We start from the raw sequence: 23,409 nt of genomic DNA on the forward strand, positions 1-23,409 counted from the left end.
TGTCAGCCGGTTTCTCGATTGCATCCCGTACTGAGAAACCTACAAAACACATTTAGAAATTCCCCGGATTTGGTATAAAAGATCAACAGTAAAAAGACAGACAATGTCTACATAGACCCCAAGTGGTAGACAGTCAGTAGGTAGACAGGGACAAAAAGTCGACACACAAAAGGTCAACGTGGATGAAGATAGGTACACAGGGTCCAAGGGTCAACATTGAAATGGTCGACACATTTTTTTTTTCTAATCCTAATCTTCACTCTAATCCTAACCCTCCCCTTAATGCCTAACCCTAACCGTCCCTCCTAGAGCCTAACGCTAACCCTCTGGTAAGTGCATAGCCCTAAAAAAAACGTTGACCATTTTGTGCCAACCATTTAAATGTCAACCTTTTAACCCTGTCGACCATTTGTACCTGTCTATCTTCATCCATGTTGACCCTTTTGTGTGTTGACCTTTTGTACCTGTCTACCTATTGACTGTCCATTATTTGGTATCTAGACATTGTCGACCTTCTTAGTGTAGATCTATTGGCTGGAACCTCTCACTCCATGGCTTTACCTTCCTGATTACACTATTTAGCAGGGCTCCTCACAGTGACGATGCATAAACACTTTCTGATTATATCTGTGTATATGACAAACTCACATAAACACACAGAATTGGATGTAAATATTTTCTGCATATACTTTACTTTGCCTTTACCCATTTTGCCTTCCTATCTTCTCCCTCCAGTCCTCATCATCCATCACCTACCTTCCCCAGAAGCCTCCTCCAGCGCTGCCGCCACAGAATCAGGATAATGACCACCAACAGGAGCAGGATAATGACCACCAGGCAGCCAATGAGGATGGCAGTGTTGTTGCTGTCGTCCTTGACGATTGGCTGGTTTATCCTGTTGACACTGACAGCCTCTATAGTGGGTAAAGATGTAAAGGAAGTTTCAAACAGAGAAAACCAACGATGAAAGGGGTAACAATATAAAGATTAGCAGCAAGGAGAGAAACATTGTCTATCTTTCCTTGTTCATATAGTCTTAGGCATAGATACACTACATGGCCAAAACTACATGGACACCCGGACATCACAAGCACATGTACTCGTTTTATGCACAGGGCATTGTCATGCTGAAACAGAAGAGGATCTTCCCCAAATCGCTGCCACAAAGTTGGTAGCATGCAATTTCTAGAATGTTATTATATGCTGTAGCATTTAGATTTCCCATCACTGGAACTGATGGGCCCAGGCCAAACCATGCAAAACAGCCCCGGGCCATTATTCCGCCCCCACCAGGGTACATATCCAGGCAGAAGGCTATCTCCCGGCATCTGCCAAGCACAGACTCCTCCATCAGACTGCCAGAGAACGTTCCAGCTGCTCCGGAGCCCAATGGCGGGGTGCTGCACACCGCTCCAGACGTTTGACATTGCATATGGTGACCTGAGGCTCCTATGCAGCTACTTAGCCACAGAAACCCAATCCATGAAATTCCTAACAAGCATTTCTGGTGCTGATGTTGCTTCCAGAGGTAGCTCGGAACGCGACTGTGGGTGCTGCAACCGAGGACAGACAATTCTTACGTGCTAAGTGATTCAGGAGCGTTGTTGCTCCTAAATGTTTCCAATTCACAATAACAGCCCTTACATCTGATTGAGGCAGCTCTAACATGGCAGGAAACAGACTTGTTGAAAAGGTGGCACCCTATGACTGAGCCATGTGGGAAGTTACTGAACTTTTTAGTATAACCCATTTAACTGCTAATGTTCGATTTTATGCACTTGATAGCAATGGGTGTGACTGACATGGCCAAACGGGATGCAGTCAAAAAGTCAACGGTCGCAATGCCGACCGCCGGCTTCCCGACTGTCAAATCCCGGCAAGTGTCTAATGACAGGCGTCGAAATCCCAACGCCTGTCATTAGACCTATGCCGGGAGCCCGACACTCTGCTGCTTACCGATCGCCGGGGGAGGGGGGAGGGTTAGATTAGGGGGCTCCCGGGGGGGACTTCCGGTTAGGCACCCCCCCCCCCCCCGGGAGGATAGGGTTAGGCTAGGGGTAGGGGGGGTTTGGCGGCACTTAGAGGGGGGTTGGGGTTAGGCACTTGGGGGGAGGTTAGGGTTAGGCACCCCTAAGGGAGGGTTGAGGGGGGGGGTAGGTTAGTTTGTACTTACCCTTAGCGCAGTCGGGATCTTGACTGGTGCCGGGCTTCCGTAGTCGGATTTTGAACCGCCGGCCAAGCAGCCGGCGGTAAATCATACTGGTTCCGGCCATACACACTAATTAGAAGGGGGAGGGAGGGATAGCGGGTGCTCCTCACCATCTACGCTTTCGCTGAAGCTGCCCAGTGTACTGGAAGTCATCCGTGGGCTGGTTCCTGGTGGTAAGACCGTTACAGCAGGATGTGGAGTTGCCTCCTTTCTGGGTTGAGGGAGGGGGTTCAGTTCCTCCGGTTGGGACGAGTCCAGAACATCTGTGGGTCACAAAAACAATCACGTGAGATTTAGCACAATCGAGCCTGTAAGACACTAACAAGTGACGCACCAACCCCTCTCCCACAATCACACAGACTAGTGAAGAATGAAGAAAACAGGACAGGGCGATGTATCCCACAGTACCCAATGAGCACCAAGCAAGAGCCAAAGCTGCCTTATGGATGATCCCACTATGGTGAGTCCTATTGTTGGACTCAGACTTCCTCCTATGTCACAGCAGAAAACGACGTGTACTTCTACACGGGACAGAGGGTATGACGATAATACTCACCGGAGAGAAAGGAGACTTCACTGAAAAGCAGCCATTGGCTGGAGAAGTAGTAGTGGCAACGCAGGATTCGCGCCAGTCTGCCAGCCAGTGGGATAGTGACAGTGCGGGCACTGGGATCACGGACATCCAATGCCAGAGACAGGGTGACGGGCTGCGAGTCCCATGGAGTGTGTAAGGAGTGTTTGAAGTAACAGTCCACACGGCGGAAGATCTGGACCCCTCTAGAGCCCATATTATTACAGTGCACCTAAGGGTGAATCAGTGGACGCGGTCACCTTTTCTGAAGACAGGTCACAGGTCATACACAAAGTAACACGGACACTCACTCACCCTCATGTATGTAAATGCACGGAGAGCATCAAACTCAAACTCCATCTCCAGATACCCAGATGGGAAGCTTGTGTTACTCCAGCCAACATAGTCATACCCAGGCCAGACACCCTGCTCCTTATGGTGGAGGAAGTCATCAGCACCAACTACACCATCTGTCAGCTGCCCCAACCCACCATAGTGCAGCCTGTATGGGGAGACAGAGAGATGGGACATACATGACACCTGTAGCTGTACTATGTATGAATGAAGGGGAAGAATGTCAGGGGATGGTGGAGGACTGATATCCTAAGAACAGTGTACAGAAATGCTCTAACCACCACTTACAGCTAGGTTTTATAGATAGATGTGAATAAAGGATCCCATACATTCCTACTTACTTAGAAAGGCTGAAAAAATACAACGGTCAATCAAGATGGACATCTCACATCTCCCTTCCTGCCACCCCCCCAAAAAATGGAATGATTCATATGAATCCATAACCTACAAAATTTCCTCTACTATATGCAATAGGGGCATACAGTAGTACTATGTATACACGGCATGGCGTAGTGCCGTGTATACACGGCGTGGCGTAGTGCCGTGTATGCACGGCGTGGCGTAGTTCCGTGTATGCACGGCGTGGCGTGGTGCCGTGTATGCACGGCGTGGCGTGGTGCCGTGTATGCACGGCGTGGCGTGGTGCCGTGTATGCACGGCGTGGCGTGGTGCCGTGTATGCACGGCGTGGCGTGGTGCCGTGTATGCACGGCGTGGCGTGGTGCCGTGTATGCACGGCGTGGCGTGGTGCCGTGTATGCACGGCGTGGCGTGGTGCCGTGTATGCACGGCGTGGCGTGGTGCCGTGTATGCACGGCGTGGCGTGGTGCCGTGTATGCACGGCGTGGCGTGGTGCCGTGTATGCACGGCGTGGCGTGGTGCCGTGTATGCACGGCATGGTGTAGTGCCGTGTATACACGGCATGGTGTAGTGCCGTGTATACCTGGCATAGTTTAGTACCGTGTATACATGTCATGGTGTAGAAGCATGCTTACATACCCTCCAGCAGTAAATCCATCATATGCAGAGTCGTTTAGATTAACTAACATTGAGGTAAGGTTCATGCTGTTTCCCGGGGGAGCGGTGTAAGAGCGGAGACCATCTGTGTGAGGAGAGGAAATAGTCAGTACAGAGAAGAGAAAACCAAAAGTCAGCAGACGGGAGAATAAGAGGGCAGTGCTTAAGGTCAATGCCCTGGGCACCAATATGGTACTTGTCAGTGCCAGCTACTCAAACAGGACCAATGGGTCTAGGAGGGCATGCATGGCAGAGCCTCACCTAGCCAAACGCATCCATACAGCTCTACTCTCAGACAGACGCTCATAACGCGATCAGCCATTGGGTAGAAACGGACATAGCGGGCAATAATCGGGGGTCCAAGGTCCTTCAAAACGGAGTCGCCGGTGTTCTCATTTCCCGCTATCACCTGTAAAGGGGAAGAGACCCACACTGTGTACATTAAACTATTTCTATTGCTTTAGCTAAGACAACAAAATTCCCTCCACCTGGTCATCACACCCCCTCACCTCATTTCCCCACCGGTCTCTCCACAGGGCCCACTTGTAGCCATCACGGCTGTAGCGCAGCTGATAATGTCTGACAAATTCCTTCCCTAGTCCTCCTCCATCTCGGCCCTGAGTGCCAGCGAGGGTCAGGAAATGCAGCTTCCTCAGGTCCACCTGCAGATACTCCTCATTGTTTGGATAGACGGGTCCGGCTGGGCACCAGGCGCCATCACCATCGTTACTTTCTAGTCTGTGTCATGAAGAAGAGACAAAAGGATCTCGTTAATTTATGTCAGAAAATCAGATAGATTGTTTTATCATTCAAAGGATCTCACAAATGCATCATGATGAGAAGAAATAGGAAAAGCCATTGGCCCTCATTCAGACCTGTGCGCAAGCGCTGGGCGCTCGTAACCGGGTCGATGTTTAGGCCCTGCGCACATGCAGCGGCCGCACTGCGCGTGCGCAAGCCCCAGAGCGAGAGAGAAATTCTCTTGCTCCAGAGCTCACTACAAAAGGGGCGGCTGTCGATGTTTATCGACAGCTCGCCCCGTTTTGTAGGCGTGGCGGGGGGGTGGTTTCACAAACGGAGGCGTTTCTTAAGGAACGCCTGCCGTTTTGTGGGCGGCCGCACTGACATCAGCAGTGATGTCAGTGTAAAGCTTAGCTCCCTGGGGCTTGCGGTTGCCGAGACCCAACCTTAGGGTCTCGTCGCAAGCCCCGATGGTCGCGATGGTCCTGACCATCGCGACCATCAACCTGGTCGGTCGCTAGAGCTGTGGGTGGTAACACAGAGCTTAGTTAGCGACCAGGAGGCCGCACTAGACAATTCAGGCGGCCGCCCTCATTCAGAGCGAGCACTCGCTTCTTGCGACCGCCTCTGAATGAGGGCCATTGTGTGCTGCAGGGGGGTAAAGAATGGCACAACTTAAATTATAGGTTGTGCGGGAGTCTAGTAAAACTCTAAAATGCAGTGTAAAACCATAGCTGAGCCAGCATGTATGGGCGGCATGGAGGATCAGGCAGTATTGTCCCTGCATGCTATAAGAAAAATGCATTTGCCCTTCTTGTATTGCAAAATGGTTTATTCTGCTGCAAATTCTGACCCAGTGCAAACTTTACACCTATTTGAAAGGTATGTAAGTGATATTTCACTCAATAAGCAAGGATACAATTAATTATCTTGGGGTTGTTCTATAGTAATACTGTAAAACAACCCCATCTAATCTATCTAATCATATCCTTGCTTATTCAGTGAAATATCACTTGCATACCTTTCAAGTGTCCCAATATCAGTAGGACAGTCCCAGATTGTGGACTTACATGAGAAGAGACATAAAAAAAAGTGGAAGTTTGGTCGGATCAGGGCGGGGGCTGGACTGGTTGTGGGTGGAGCATAGTTTGTCCCAATGGAGTGAGTCTAAATGTTGGGAGGCGAGCACTTGTTAAAGTGTATTTGTTGCCAACACACTCAGTGGAGGGAGCCATGTTGTAAATAAGGAATGCCCCCATGACATTGCTGGTTCCTGGTGGCATGAGAGTTCTCTTCTGTGTCCTTCCAGCTGAGCCCTCTCTCTCCTTCTCCTTCATTAAGGGCCACTCAATCCATCTTTTGCATCTTACTCATCTTGGTGTAGTAGTCATCTACCATCCCCCTGGCACCCTCTTTTGATTCACCCGATGGACCTCCACCCCCTTACAATCCAGTGGACACACCCTGGACCTAGTCTTCTCCCACCACTGCATCAACTTGGACGCCACTAGCTCCTTCTTCCCTCTGTCCGACCCTCATTTGCTATCCTTTAGCCCCTCCATCCCCGTCACCGCTCCCTTTCCCAAGGTCACTCTTTCCAAGTACACCTGGTTTCTTTTGGCCCATCCTTATTCTCCTCCTCCCTAGATGCTCTTCCGTCACCAATGTCCAAGCTGCCTCCCTACACAACACCTCCCTCACGTAACTCTCAGCTTCCGTTGGTCTGCACCTTCACTTTGGCCCTACCCACAATAAACAGCCCTACTTTTAGTCTCTCATCTTACTCTTTTATTCTGCCTAATCTCACTTTCTTAAACTAAACTTCAACACCTACAGCCAAGACTGACACCACCCACAAGGACATCTCATCCTGCAAACCTCTTTGTAACCCTTACCTTTCCTCCCCACCTGCCTTCTTGGATTCCCTCTCCTCCACCATTTCTGCAAGTATTCTAGATTTCCACAGTGTCTCATAACTGGTTTATGGATCAAGATGACAGCATTTGCTGGGGGAGGAGTTGCACGAAGCCTGGTTTTGTGGAACAGTACGAAATAGAGATGGCCATCGGTATGGTTACCATCGATGGCGAAATAGAAAGTGACAATCGATGGTAGCCAACTATGCAATGGATGACAATCGATGGCTTCACCAACCGATGGTCATCCATGTTTCATGACTGACTGGCCCGTGGGCTAATCAGAACCAGGGGCGTGGCTTTGTGGGTGTCGGAGGCGGAGCTATGCTCAGTGTCCCAGCACCTTGGGAAAAAACAAAATAACTATTCGGTTATGTTTATCCATCGATTGAGGGAGACCATTTTGTTCACCCATCATTATTAATCATCGATGGTTGATGGCCATCCCTAATACGAAAATGAGCTTTCCATTTGTTGAGTGAGATTCCAGAAATGGGCTGTAGCTAGGGCTGTGCGAGAGGGGTAGACACCCCAGGCATAAATCTTTAGGGGGGCTCAGGGAGTTAAAATATTAGGCTCATTTGATTACAATGGAGGGGCATCAAATTCCCTTATTTTTGCTTTTTCTGTCGCATGTCCAGGTGCACACTGAGCAGTGTATTAAAAAGCTCTATAGCCCCTCACCTTCATGATTATAAAATAATCCATAATGTAGCATTTGTTTTTTTTGGGGGGGGGAGAATGCATGTTTGATGGAAAATGGTGGTACTCTAGTGGTGGGTGGTGGGCGATTGGAAACAGATTTGTACTCCTAGCTGCACTCCTGGCACACGTCATAGGATGCTGAGACATCAAGAGTGAGAGAGCGGAGTCGGCGTGCGCCAATGTTGAACTGAGCCGTTATACTGAGTGCTTAGACTGCCCTTCATCAATGACCTCCTCTGTGTAGACTTGACAAACACCCATTAAGCCAGGAATCTGCCCTTTGCTAAGTGAGCGGAGAAATGAGTACTAGAGAAATGCTGGCAGCACAATTCTCTCTCCCAGTCACAGAGGCAATATTTCTTCTTTAATCTATTAGAATGCCTGTCTGCTGAGTTAGCCTCCTCCATTTCACCTGCATCAAATACCAGAGAAAGGAAAAGGAGGGGTGGAGGGTCATACTGATGAAAATGTTCTGAGGGAGATATACTACATTTCTGGGGCTGCACGATAATACAGACGCCATTATGGGCATACATTTTTACTCTGATTAAACAAGTCACAAGCCATAATCTTGACCCACCCTCAGAGAATATACTCCTGAAATATTTCCCCTCACATGAAAAATATGATAGGCCCCCCCATCCCCGTAGCCAGTAGAACAGAGTCAACCCTGACCAATATGGTGTCCTAGACAAGATTTTAGCTGGTGCTCTCAGTTCTCATGGATACACCAGAAATTGATGCCCCCTCTTTTCACAACTAGCAGCTGTCGTGACATGGTCACGCTGCTGTGAGAGGTCACAAAGTCTGCTGACGGCTCCTCCATCCATCTCCTCACTGGTGCCGATGCGGTGGAGAGACGTACGGTGAAGCCACCAGCAAGTGTGACCTCTCCCAGCAGCTGCACTCCAGTCTATGCCTTTTTCATCATTGTGACAACGTCAGAAAAAGCCCTTACTGTAGAGCCACTGCTGTGAGGTCGCGTCTGCTGGCAGCTTCTCCTGTCAATAATTGCTGGCCAACGTGGGGGCATGCTGCTTGGTGGAAGCCCCCCTGGAGAAATTATGACCTAGGCATTCGCCTATATCATATGACTGATGCCCAGGGCCTGCACTGCACCAGTAGCATCACGGGGGAGAAACCTGTTCCTCCTTGGTGAGAACATGGCACCGCCAGGTACCATAACAAAATCTGGGGGTGGGCCAGCGATGCCAGCCTACCCTTCGAGACTCCTCTAGAAAGCATGTGCAGTGAAGACCAACGATGGTGTAGTGGCACAAAACATGGCTTTAAGAGAACAGGGCGTGGGCCAATGGAGGGTAGACAGACTTTCCCGGGCCCCTTCTCGCCTCCAGGTTCCTCAATTGCAGAAAGATTTTAGTTCTCCAGGAAAGTTATGAAAATGGAATCAGCCATCTTCCCCCCTCATTAAATAAGACATGGGGCACATATAAACCCCTCATAGAGACGCACCATCTTCATTGATGAACGCTACCCACCAGCCTGGCCCATGGACCACATTTACACAGTTTTCAGTACTCTGACAATCACAGTTACAGTTGACAGAATAGTTTCTTTTATAAAGCGCTGTTATGGTTCTGTTACTTATTTTCTATTAGCTCCCCCTTGCACTAGATCAGAGAGTATAACTGTAACCAAAATGAATGTACGATGTATAAAATGCATGAGTCTGACTTTTCGCTACTAGCCACCCACCTCTTCCCCCTACATTTTCCCTTTTTTAGGGATGAGCGGTTCAGATTTTAGTTGGTTTGTTCGGATCTGAAATTGAGGCAAAACGCCATCTTTCCGCCACAGGAGATCCAAAATGTCCATGAAAGATGGCGATTTGCCTTGGTTTCAGATCCGAACTTGCGATAAGTTGGCGGAAAGAACAGTGTGAAATCCGCACCGCTCATCTCTACTAAAAATGTGAGGAGCACTGACAGTCCTGGAGCAACTATCTTAATATTACCAATAGAAACTGGCTGATTCACAGTGACCAATGTAACTGAAGACTCAAGACGAATATTAAGGCATGTCTAGATATCCCTCTCTAGTATAAAGAACATCTATTTCAATGTTCTGACTAAGACTTTCTCAGAGTACAGAACGCAGGCTCAGAGTAACACAAAGGCATTCTCAGGCAAGTCACGACAAGATGGCTTCCATGCAGAACAGTCTTCTTTGTGAGAACATTCAGTCAAGCTATAAATTATCTGCACATCAGTCGGATGTTCCCACAGTTGCGGTATTACTATATTTACAAAACATGGCAGAGTTTTACCACTACTAGTTCACATTATTTGAGTTTTAGCCAGAAACTGTTGTTCAGTATAAGTCATTAAAATGCCCAGTGTTTTCTGATCTAAACTCCTCTTCTGCATGTTCCACTTAATGAATATAAATGTACTGAGTAGCATAAGAATGTATTGCTATGTATAGTGGACAGACCACTGAAGAAACCAGGGAGCTATTTTAGCAGGCCGAAAGTCCAACTCAGACAAAACATGAGGTAAACAACCCTTTTTTTTTTTTTTGTGAATGGACCCAGTGCAGGCAGCCATTTTAAGGGGGCTAATCCAAAATAAAAGTGTGTCAACAACTAAAGCTTGGCACATAATACAATTATAGGGCTGATTTGCCAATAATCGTGTGAACGGCCTGATTTATTATATAGTGTGTAGGCATGAGCGTTTAGGCCAGGGATGGGGAACCTCAGGCCCGGGGGCCGTATAAGGCCCTCGGAATCATTTGGTCTGGCCCTCAGAGCTTTTTTCAGAAGAATGGCACCCTGCAGCCAGAATCTATGCAGCAGTGCCAATGGAGCGTCCTTAGGATGCTTCAGACGGTCACACTGCTGCCCTTACAGCTCCCGGAGCATCCTCAGGATGCTCCGGGCATTGCTGTAATCACCCCCACGGAGGGAGTGTGGCCTGCACCAGGCCTGCAAATAATGTTATATATATCAAAATGGCCTTCACCCTAAATAAGGTTCCACCCCTGGTTTAGGCATTCCGCCGATAAAAAGGGTTTAAGAACGTCCACAAACGCATTCCTTTGATTATCTGATTGGTCAGTCAATCCCCTGTAATCAAGCAGTGAGTGCGCATTCTCGATAATCTGCCCCTATTTCTCACGTTTTCCTATGCTTTTCGGTAACTTCGAATAGCCCTTGAATTTGCTCCATTGTCAGTTTGATCAAAAAAATTGAATTGTGCGTACCTAGCTTTAGTCAATTCAGTAGTACCACAAAGTGCATAGTGCCTCAATAATGTTCCTAATGAATAGTTGATTCAGCCCCCAACATTATTGATCCCACTAGATGTAGGAAATGGAACCACTTAAGACCCAAAGAACTGCCTCAAACATATCTATGTATGCCATTGTGCATAACGATAACATGCGGAATTGTCCAATGAGGGAATGCGTAACAGAACTGTTGTAGTTGAAGGGAAAAGGGGCCCCACCTTCATACGACTTTAATTCAGTATCTCCTATATGCCCTGCTGCAACGTGTGCTACAGACTTGGGGGCTGATGCACTGTGTGACACAAGTCCATTTGTAGGTCTTATCTTGTGTAGTCAAAGTTGCAGGGGACATGCACCCTATATTAAAGTCATCTGAAGGTGACCAATCCCTTTTTGCTGTGATAAAACACTCAAAGACATGAGAAGCCTTCAGGCAACAAACTTGTTTAAAAAAAAATAATCTAGCTGCGGGCGTCAGATAATTATATACAATGTCATTTCCCATGCATTCCTGCACAGAGCTGCTGTACACAGCAATGGTTCATTTCAGTTTTGTTACATAACATTTTAATCATCCGACAAATTGGAGAGGTGAATGCTTCAAAATACCATGTGTCAGCTGCACAGAAACGTTTTATGATGTACCAATAATATCCACGTTGTTCCTCTCTCCGTCCAGGATAGATGTAATAAATAATAGGTGACCTTGTACCCTGTCATTTACAACGTAAACAATAGAGGAAGTACTGTATGTAAAAGTCCATGCATACTAGTTACACATTACCTGAGTCACACTTGTTTTATAATATCCTTGATGACAGATCCAAAACTGAGTATGTACAGTATACCTGGTTATGGCATATTGCAAAGAAATTATGGTGTCTGTCAGAGAACACTTGTTCAATTAAAAATAATAAAGTTGCTCATGGACAGCTGCCATATTTCTGGGAATGTATGCCCCACACCTCTAGTTACTAAATTCAATCTAAAAATATATAGTGTTATGTTAGCACAGCAATGTAATTCACCTCAGACTTGCTCATCTCCTTTATATTAAAACATTCAGAGCACCAGATTTGGATCACCGTGTAACACTATTTATGCATGATTAAGGTGCAGGATCTTGAGCAGAAATCATGTCTGTTTGTGGCCTATTGCAGGTATAACGTCCAGTGACACATGATGCACAGAACTTGCTCTCAGTATATAAAGTGGTGCTGTCAGTAGTTGTGCGAGCCACTAAATAGTGCACAATTAATGTCACGCCCCCCCCCGTTTTTTGGAACGGAAGCCATCCCCGCCCAAATGGCTGCAGCCTGTCAATCAGGCTGTGGCTTGGCAGAACTGTATTCAGCTTGGATCGCACGTCTGCGTTCGCATGCACCCGATCGATGTTTGCGGTCTGCCAATGCAATTGCAAATCGGCCAATGCACTTGCGACAGCAAACGCAGCGGATACGCAGAGCCATCGCAGAGTGATTGACTGGGAGCATCGTTTTGGGGTGGGTCGGAGGATCGCAGGCGTGCCTGTGTGTATGAACACCATTACAGGGGCGTGTATAATTAAGCCCCTGCGACGTCATACACAGCCAGAGGTCTAGTTGGCTATAGGACGCTTCGCAGTGGTGGGTCATGTCAAGCTCAACCACAACTGTGCGTACGGGTCCGATGTAACTCGATGGTACCAATGTTTTCTCTGACTTGCGGATGTATGTAATGGGAAGTGGGCGGATTATTAATCTTGTGGGCGTCTTGGTATAGTGCTGTCATCGCATTCATTTGCATAATTTCGCAACGTGCGGGTGCGTGCGAACGCAGACGTGCGATTCTAGTTGAATGATGCTCTGTGAGCAATCTCGCAGAGTGATACCTGTACATGCGCAGTACAGATCCTGCGCGAGCGCAGGTCTCTCACCATCAGGCCCTTAGTCCCATGAACGCAGTGCGAGTGTAACTGCGTCTAAGTGTGATTCGGCCCCTTTGCCAAAAACAACAGAAGGGCTAGAATGATCCTGGTCCACAGCAGCATGTATTATAAATGAACACGTTTACATGTAGCAGTCCACCCACCATCCATTTGCTGTCCAATATACATTTCATTAAAACAGTTTTATTACAAAGTGAGTTATGCAGGAGTGCATGTGGACAGACAGATGGGTACGAGAAGCGCAATACGCGGTCCCTGCCTTTACTGTAACCATAACGCTAAAGGATTACAGTGTCACGATGGCCGATAAGGGAGCTCCATTTTATTTCCAGCAGAACGCTCTTCGCTTTCATCTCAGTACTGTTAATCTCGGGAGACAGCCTCATATAAAACGACTAAACACTTCCAAGGCCATCGGTGGATATTCCTTAAGTATTATGGCTACAAAGTTTACATCTTCTTCAAAGAACGTTTCATGTTTACATATGGCAGCCATCTGAGGGGCCCGTTACGGGGGCGATCCTACCGAAACAGTATGAGGACCTTTATTACCACCTGCAACTTTTCTGTTTGATGTGATTGGTTCCAGTATTCTGAACTGAATTAGTAAAAATGTTCCGAATTAAAGGGCACCTTTCATCCAAACGCAACCTCATTTTATACGATTACACATGTGAGGAAACAGGTGAATACGGTTTTCTGCTTCCTGAATTCAGTACCATAAAATACAATTTAATCTACAACACATTCCGCATGATACGTTCAGGAATGCCCCATTTTCCGGGGCTAATCTACACAGGACCGTGTCTCATGCCCCATGACGTCAATAACTCCACATTCATTCTCATGAATATTTATTCAGCCCTTATCGTATAGGTTTTACAGGGAAAGTATGCCCTGATTATAAGCTATGGATTGGGTCCCATAGGTGCGTCCTGTGGTCATGTGAATAGATTTGTAGTGGCTGCCTCTCGCTTGTGCCAAGTCCAAGCACACCATTTACCCAGGATGTTCCTGTCTAGGCTGCATATGGTCTGAGTATCTCTCACCTGCTATGCTTGGCTTCAGTAGAATCTGACCAGGCGCTGGATGCGGTGATGTCCTCATCAGGGATGGTCCTGTCCTGCATTCCCAACGCATAACGGCAAGTAGCTGCAATTTACAGGGAAAAGGGTCAAAGTCTGGTGCTTTATCTTACCTTGCCAGTCCTGCTAAATCTGGTTGCATGCCTTGCTTCTGATAAGAAGATGCTCAGTGTATGTTAGTATACCAGACTTAGGATTTATCTTCTAAATCCAGTCCTACCTTTGCGATTTCGTAGTATAAGGTAAATTTCAGGTTTTTTTAACCCCAATCTTGATTCCCAGCTCAGTTCTGTCTCCTAAATCCTGCCCTAGCTTTGCTTTTAGCCTGTCATAAACTCTGTCTATGTTACACATATTTTGGCTTAACCTGTTAGCTTTAAGCCATTGGATGTCTGTATCCATCTATATACTGTCATAAATCAGTATTCCAGCACTCACAATACTATCTAATGGCACTAATGTTCTACATTCACAATATCAAGTAAGCCTTGGATGGAGATAAACTGGATGGAGGTAAAGTGCCAGCCAACCAGCTCCTAACTGTTATTTTTTTAAACACAGTCTGGGACATGGCAGTTAGGAGCTGATTGGCTGGTACTTTATCTCCATTCACTTTCTCTCTCTCCAAGGCTTAGTACATCTCCCCCACAAACCTAAAGTTGACATCCACCATGTCGATACTGATGTTATGTCAACAATGTTAGAATGGAGAAATACTGTTATTGTAGTGATTCTGTCCCTAACCCCAACATAACCCTAACCCCAACCCTATCCATAACCCCAACATAACCCTAACCCCAACCCTATCTATAACCTTAACATAACCCTAACCCCAACCCTATCCATAACCCCAACATAACCCTAACCCCAACCCTATCTATAACCCCAACCCTATCCATAACCCTAACATAACCCTAACCCCAACCCATAACCCTAACCCTATCCATAACCATAACATAACCCTAACCCCAACCCTATCCATGACCCTAACCCCAACCCTATCTATAACCCTAACATAACCCTAAACCCCCACACTATCCATAACCCCAACATAACCCTAACCCCAACCCTATCCATAACCATAACATAACCCTATCCATAACCCTTACATAACCCTAACCCCAACCCTATTATAACCCTAACCCCATCTATAACCCTAACCATAACCCTAACCCCAACCCTATCTATAACCCTAACATAACCCTAAACCCAACACTATCTATAACCCTAACCCCAACCCTATCTATAACCCTAACCATATCCATAACCCTAACATAACCCTAACCCCAACACTATCCATAACCCCAACATAACCCTAACCCTAACATAACCCTAACCCCAACCCTATCCATAACCCCAACCATATCCATAACCCTAACATAACCCTAACCCCAACCCTATCTATCTATAACCCTAACCATATCCATAAACCTAACATAACCCTAACTATAACCCTAACATAACCCTAAACTCAACACTATGCATAACCCAACATACAGGGGCCTCTTTAAAGAGGAAAAGGCCCGTGTGCATCCCCCCGTCACGGGCCCCTTCCTCTCACTCCAGTGGCTGGCGGCCGACTGACGCAGCTGGCCGGCCACCATAGCATCAATAGACTGTGGGCACTAGAGTGTGCCCAGAGTCTATTGCGCATGTGCAAAACGCTAGAAAAATTGCCGCATGGCCATTTCCCGGCGTTTGAGCAGCACTGGGAGACCTGACGCAGGACCTCTGAGAGGTACGTTTTAGAAATATGGGTGCAGGGTGTGCCCCCCCTGGACACCCTGCACCCATTATAGATACGCCCCTGCCCCCATAACCCTAACGGTAACCCTAACACTGAACCCAACATTAGCCTTATGGAAATATCAACATTATGTCAGTGTCGACAAATCTGATGTCGACATTCTGTCAATGGGCCTGATTTAGGGAGGCCAATCCTGAGTTCGGGATCTGTGGGATTGAATTAAAAATGGTCGGGATGGAAACCCGGGATTGGAAGCCTTCCACCATCAACAGAGTGCTCAGACGCTGCTCGGCTCCCCCTTCCCCTGGGGCATTTTTTTTTTTTTAACTGAGCCAATCCCGGGTATTCCAGAATTGAAAAAAACAGCCCGGGATTGGCCTCCCTAGCCTGATTCAGAGAAGTATGCAATGCCAATATTTACACAGCTGAGTGATTATCTGTAAATCTCAAGGTACATTACTGTAGTCACTGGCAGCAACTTTTTACTCCTAGGGCGGGATGCATGACGCATAGCACTCGCGATGCATTCTACCGGTCATCGCATGCATGCTGGCGTTGGTAACGGTATGCATGACGATTGCCACAAAGGGACGCTCTGTCAGTAAGAGCGTCCCTTTGCGATGGAGCAGGGACATCCGGGTCTATGACCCAGAAGCCCCTCCGGCGTCCCTCTCACAGCACTCTCCCGATAGAACCCCATAGACTTCTATGGGTAACGCCATTAGGAAGATGGGGTTACCCAAGGCAACCAAGCCCCAGACTGTATCGCACTCCGGGCCAGGGTGCATATGAGAAATACGGTCAAACCTGCATTTTTGGGGTTTGAACGCATTTCTCCCCTTGATGCATCCCGCCCCTAGTGTGACTAACAGTCAGTTATTGCTTCTGGGAGGTAATGGGGAATGGCGGCAAATTAAAGCTGGCGCATTGAGACCATATTTAGAGCGTGTCACATCCTGCGTTTGCCATCCTGTAAGCAATAAAAATGTCTCCGGCATCTCAGCTCCCGCGGCCACGCTAAGTAGACATAAGGTTACTCAGAACTGCGATAACTGAATGATCTGCGACCTACGCTGCATGTTTGAACGCAGATGCCTGGATTTGCAAAGCCGCACAGTGGGCAACTCAGTCAGGGGTGTATTTAAAGATGAGGGGGCCCGTGTTCACTCACCATCCGGGGCCCCCTCCTCTCTTATCTGGCGGCCACGGTGTACTGACATATTCAGTAGACTCCGGGCACTAGTCTGTGCCCGGAGTCTACTGCGCATCTGCAGTACCCCCGGGAAAATGTTGCGGCAGCCATTTTTCCAGCAATTTCCCTACTGCGCATACGCAGAACGCCAGGAAAGTGGCCGCTCCAGCCGACGTGGGACAACGGAGAGGTAAGCATTTGGAAGTATGGGTGCAGGGTGTGCGGTGTGGGCCCCCCTTTACCCAGGGGCCCATGTGCCGCGCACAGCCTGCACCAATTATAGATACGCCCGTGGCCTCAGTACATTACTTGGCGCCTGCAACATTTGCAGCTGTGTATGGAATGGAAGCCACGATGGCATTGGTGTACATCTCTGAATCATTTTGCAGGCGTCGAATTGATGTCTACATTTTAACCATGTCGTCCTTCTGCTGTCAACATTGTGAATGTCGACATGCCAATTGGAGACTTAGTGACTGCATAGCAAAACTCCTATTTTAGGGGCATCTAGGCACAGGTGCCCTGGTCAGTTGCCAGCCCGTAGATCTTTGTTTCTATCTACGAAATCCCTTGTTCTGACATGATGCCAGGACCTCTTCGTCTGGTTCTAGACTAACCTAGATCCTAATACTTAGTACTAGTACTTAGAATACCTAACATAGCCCAGTTCTGCCAGTTAAGATGCCAGCGTGCCAGATTATCATTATACTGTAGTATCTAGAAGCAGAGACTCAAAGGACCTCATTTAGAGTTGGTCGAAGCTGCCGCACGGTCGTACGGGAAAAGGGGCCGGATATGCAAATGATTCCCTCGCAAGTTTTGTCCCTAAGTTCGGATCGGTAGCTGGCCGACCAAGGGGAGGAAGCGGCCGGAATACAAAAAAATACGCCCCCTTCTCGTACGCATTACACGTCATCTCCGGGCATATAAGGATTAATCGAGACCATCGGGAACCATCGGAACTGGTCGTAGAGCTTAAGGTTGACCATACCCTCTCTTAAGCTCTACGATCATGTCAGTGTAAAAAAAAACCATGTCACATGTGCCATGACGCTACTTTGTTAATTATACACTCTCATAAACCGTATGCACTCCCATAAAACGCCGTTCGCATAATTAGGCACGCCTGCGTTCAGATCTCCACTCCCCCGTTTTCAAGCACCTTCCCCTGTTACCACCCACAAACGCCTCAATCTGTCACTCAAACTACCGACCTGGCTGTGTTGAAGGAGAGAGAAATTTCTGATCGTAGAGGCTAGTTTGCGCATGCGCATTGCGAACTTTACGCATGCGCAGTATAGCGAACATCGGTTGGCGTGCGGCCGCTTCGACCGACTCTGAATGAGGTCCAAAGTGCTGAGTGGCAGTGACTCAAACTAATCACCTAATTATTTGCAATCTAGCAGGAGCTATACATTGTGTTCTGTTACAGCTGGGCACCCATTCTAGTTCCAATGGGTGCCCAGCTGTGTATATGCTGTTTGCCAGTCCCACACTTACATGGATCAAAATGGGCGTCAGGTTCAGCCAGGCAGATGCCAATGAGCAGACAGAGAGACAGAAGTCGAGACACCATCTTTATATCTCCTGTCAGCGTTGTACCATGAAATACTGCCTCATATTCCTTGCTGAAAAGAAATAAGATAACGTTACATAGAATAAAGTAATAAGCAGATGCTGCATTCTAAAGGTGCGTACACTACACACTAGACGATAATTTGCACGATTTGCCAGATTTCGATGCATCGGAAAGACAAATCGTCGATCACTCACGATCACGATGCGCGTCCCCACGGGTCGTACGTCGCATCTTCAGATCTAACCTACAACAGGCAAGATCTGACAATCTTGTTAACAGGATTCAGGTTGTTGGTCAGATCGTTTGTCAGATTGGACAGTTTATTCAAGATAGCGATTGTCTGGGAGTGCCGGGGAGTTGCCGGGGGAGTTCACGGGAAATCGTTGACGACATTGCATCTTTTGCGAGTCGTCTAGTGTGTAGGCACCGTAAGATAATAATGAGTATTCACACACATTATACATGAAATAACTAACATATTGCTCTGTATAAAGGTGCTGAGTACCTGCACACTGACAATGATCACAATGCTCTGTAAGTATTTACAGTCCGATAATGATCGCAGTGCATTGTATACTGATACAGTGTATCTATACGCTCAGAGTGACCTCACTGAGCTGTATAATAATACAGATTATCTATGCACTGATAATGATCACACTGCACTATATAATGGTACTGAGGACATACACACAGATAATGATCACACTGCACTATATAATGGTACTGAGGACCTACACACCGATAATGATCACACTGCACTATATAATGGTACTGAGCATATACACACCGATAATGATCACACTGCACTATATAATGGTACTGAGCATCTACACACTGATAATGATCACACTGCACTATATAATGGTACTGAGGACATACACACCGATAATGATCACACTGCACTATATAATGGTACTGAGGACCTACACACCGATAATGATCACACTGCACTATATAATGGTACTGAGGACCTACACACCGATAATGATCACACTGCACTATATAATGGTACTGAGCATCTACACACTGATAATGATCACACTGCACTATATAATCGTACTGAGGACCTACACACCGATAATGATCACACTGCACTATATAATGGTACTGAGGACCTACACACTGATAATGATCACACTGCACTATATAATGGTACTGAGGACCTACACACCGATAATGATCGCAGTGCATTGTATACTGATACAGTGTATCTATACGCTTTGAGTGATCTCACTGAGCTGTATAATAATACAGATTATCTATGCACTGATAATGATCACACTGCACTATATAATGGTACTGAGGACATACACACCGATAATGATCACACTGCACTATATAATGGTACTGAGGACATACACACCGATAATGATCACACTGCACTATATAATGGTACTGAGGACATACACACCGATAATGATCACACTGCACTATATAATGGTACTGAGCATCTACACACTGATAATGATCACACTGCACTATATAATGGTACGGAGGACCTACACGCTGATAATGATCACACTGCACTATATAATGGTACTGAGCATATACACACTGATAATGATCACACTGCACTATATAATGGTACTGAGGACCTACACGCCGATAATGATCACACTGCACTATATAATGGTACTGAGCATATACACACCGATAATGATCACACTGCACTATATAATGGTACTGAGCATCTACACACCGATAATGATCACACTGCACTATATAATGGTACTGAGCATCTACACACCGATAATGATCGCACTGCACTATATAATGGTACTGAGCATATACACACCGATAATGATCACACTGCACTATATAATGGTACTGAGCATATACACACCGATAATGATCACACTGCACTATATAATGGTACTGAGCATATACACACCGATAATGATCACACTGCACTATATAATGGTACTGAGCATATACACACCGATAATGATCACACTGCACTATATAATGGTACTGAGCATCTACACACCGATAATGATCACACTGCACTATATAATGGTACTGAGCATATACACACCGATAATGATCACACTGCACTATATAATGGTACTGAGCATCTACACACTGATAATGATCACACTGCACTATATAATGGTACTGAGGACATACACACTGATAATGATCACACTGCACTATATAATGTTACTGAGGACATACACACCGATAATGATCACACTGCACTATATAATGGTACTGAGGACCTACACACCGATAATGATCACACTGCAGTATATAATGGTACTGAGGACCTACACACCAATAATGATCACACTGCACTATATAATGGTACTGAGCATCTACACACTGATAATGATCACACTGCACTATATAATGGTACTGAGGGCCTGATTCAGAGCCGCTCGTAAGCGGCCGCTCGTTCGCTCTGAGCGCTGTTTGCACAACTGCGCATGCGTATGGGTCGTAATGCGCAGGCGCAAACCAGTCATTGCAGTCGGAAATCGTGCGCTCGCAAAACAGCGAGGGGCTGCTAATTTGATTGACAGAATGTACCGTTTGTGGGTGGTAACAGGGGAAGGTGCTTGAAAACAGGGGAGTGGAGATCCGAACGCAGGCGTGCCTAACGGTAAAAAGGGCGTTTAATGGGAATGCATAATTAGTAAAGGAGCGTCATCGACCACATCACTTGGTTGTCTTTTAGCCTGAACTGCTCGCAGTGATTGCGGTAAGAAAAACCTACCACAAGCACTGTGAGCAGTTCAGATGCCTTTCGATGTACCCGATTAATCTAATAAATACCGGAGATGACGTGTGTTGCAAACGGCAAAGGGGCGTCTTTACAAAATAGCGAGCGCATTTTTCGTTCGCTAGCTCAGACATAGAGGAGTCAACAAACCGCAAAGAGCAAGCGCTCAATATAAATAGCCGGCTCCTTTTTTGGAACGACCGTCCGCAAATAGCGCTTGGCTCTGAATCAGGCCCACTGTAGCTACACACCGATAATGATCACCCTGCACTATATAATAGTACTGAGAGCCTGATTCAAACCCGCACGCGAGCGCTGAGCGGCTCAGTCGTGCACATGCGCGAGACCCGAATAACGACGGCCAAGCCGTCGTTATGGGTCTCGCACCAAAGGGGGCTCTACTGGGGGCAACTACTGGGTGCAACTACAGGGGGCTCACTACTGGGGACAACTACAGGGGGCTCACTACTGGGGACAACTACAGGGGGCTTACTACTGGGGACAACTACCGGAGGTACTGCATAGGGGGACCATTACTGGGGGGCACTATATAGGCAGGCACTGCGTAGGGGGACCACTACTGGGGGCAATGCATAAAAGGAACTACATATAGGGGGCGGCAGCAGCTGGGGCTGGCATAGGTGCTGGGGGGGTGGTACATTTTAATTTGGGGGGGCACCAACATTTATATTGCCTCCGGGCACCTGGGATGAAGTTACGCCACTGATAATGGTACTGAGGACCTACACACTGATAATGATCACACTGCACTATATAATGGTACTGAGGACCTACACACCGATAATGATCATACTGCACTATATAATGGTACTGAGGACCTGCACACCGATAATGATCATACTGCACTATATAATGGTACTGAGGGACTCATTTAGACACGCTCGTGAGCGCAGGACGCTCGCAAGCGGGTCGATGGTACCCAAATGCGCATGCGCACGACGGAGCCGGCTCCGTCGTGCGCATGCGCGAGACCCGGCGAGCGATGGGGAAGCCGTCGCTCGGGGTCTCGCACCAAAGGGGGCGTGCTGTCGATGGTGACTGACAGCACGCCCCCTTTGGTGGGCGTGCAGGGGGCGTGGCTGCCAGACGGAGGCGTTCCCATGGGAACGCCTACCGTCTGGGTCCGGCCCCACTGACATCACTAGTGATGTCAGTGGGAGTGATTTTGGGTCGGATAGAGCCTAAATCACTCCAGAGCTTGCGGCAACGAGACCCTACCGCAGGGTCTCGTCGCAAGCACGATGGTCGCGATGGTCTTGACCATCGCGACCATCGTCATGGACGCTCGCATAAGCTGTGGGTGGTGACCCACAGCTATGCGAGCGTCCAAGAGGCAGCTCCAATTTTAGGTAGCCCAGTCCTGATTCAGAGCGAGCGCTCTGGTCAGAGCGTCCGGCTCTGAATCAGGCCCTGAGGACCTACACACCGATAATGATCACACTGCACTATATAATGGTACTGAGGGCCTGATTCAGAGCCGGACGCTCTAAAAAGAGCGCTCGCTCTGAATCAGGGCCCTCCTACCTAAACTTGGAGCGGCCTCCTGGCCGCTCGCATAGCTGTGGGTGACCACCCACAGCATATGCGAGCGGCCAAAAAGATGGTCGCGATGGTCAAGACCATCGGGCTTGTGACGAGACCCTGTGGTAGGGTCTCGGTGACCGCAAGCCCTGGAGTGATTTTGGCTCTATCAGAGCCAAAATCACTCCCACTGACATCACTAGTGATGTCAGTGGGGCCGGACCCAGATGGTAGGCATTCCCAGGGGAACGCCTCCGTCTGGGCAGCCACGCCCCCGGCACGCCCACCAAAGGGGGCGTGCTGTCAATCACCATCGACAGCACGCCCCCTTTGGTGGGAGACCCCGAGCAACGGCTTCCCCGTCGCTCGCCGGGTCTCGCGCAAGCGCACGACGGAGCAGCCTCCGTCGTGCGCATGCGCATTTGGGTACCATCGACCCACTTGCGAGCGTCCTGCGCTCGCGAGCGGGTCTGAATGAGACCCTGAGTACCTACACACCGATAATGATCACACTGCACTATATAATGGTACTGAAGACCTAGACACTGATAATGATCACACTGCACTATATAATGGTACTGAGGCTCTGATTCAGAGCCGGACGCTCTGACAGAGCGCTCGCTCTGAATCAGGGCCGGTCTTTTTTTTTATTTTAGAACGGCCTCCTGGCCGCTCCCATAGCTGTGGGTGACCACCCACAGCTATAGTGAGCGGCCAGGAAGATGGTCGCGATGGGCAAGACCATCGCGACCATCGGGCTTGCGACGAGACCCTTGTCGTAGGGTCTCATTGCCGCAAGCTCCAGAGAGATTTCGGCTCTGACAGAGCCGAAATCTCTATCACTGACAT

General features: G+C 47.8%; 1 protein-coding gene across 5 annotated transcripts in view; it reads right to left on the reverse strand.

The window, feature by feature from the left end:
- Positions 1 to 23,409, reverse strand: part of DDR1 (discoidin domain receptor tyrosine kinase 1) — a 77,630-nt gene that overhangs the window by 16,453 nt on the left and 37,768 nt on the right. For all 5 annotated transcript variants that reach the window (XM_088481479.1, XM_088481480.1, XM_088481481.1 and 2 more), the window contains exons 2-10: positions 18,215 to 18,342; positions 13,740 to 13,842; positions 4,659 to 4,887; positions 4,411 to 4,558; positions 4,132 to 4,234; positions 3,096 to 3,282; positions 2,766 to 3,012; positions 2,320 to 2,472; positions 757 to 914 (exon numbers count right to left, since the gene is read on the reverse strand). In XM_088481479.1, coding sequence (XP_088337605.1) covers positions 757 to 914; positions 2,320 to 2,472; positions 2,766 to 3,012; positions 3,096 to 3,282; positions 4,132 to 4,234; positions 4,411 to 4,558; positions 4,659 to 4,887; positions 13,740 to 13,842; positions 18,215 to 18,290 — 1,404 coding nt within the window. In that variant the 5' untranslated portion in view covers positions 18,291 to 18,342. The remainder of the gene's footprint in view (positions 1 to 756; positions 915 to 2,319; positions 2,473 to 2,765; positions 3,013 to 3,095; positions 3,283 to 4,131; positions 4,235 to 4,410; positions 4,559 to 4,658; positions 4,888 to 13,739; positions 13,843 to 18,214; positions 18,343 to 23,409) is intronic.

This window comes from Taudactylus pleione, unplaced genomic scaffold, assembly GCF_031769625.1.
Source record: "Taudactylus pleione unplaced genomic scaffold, aTauple2 ptg000274l, whole genome shotgun sequence".
Classification (NCBI taxonomy): domain Eukaryota; kingdom Metazoa; phylum Chordata; class Amphibia; order Anura; family Myobatrachidae; genus Taudactylus; species Taudactylus pleione.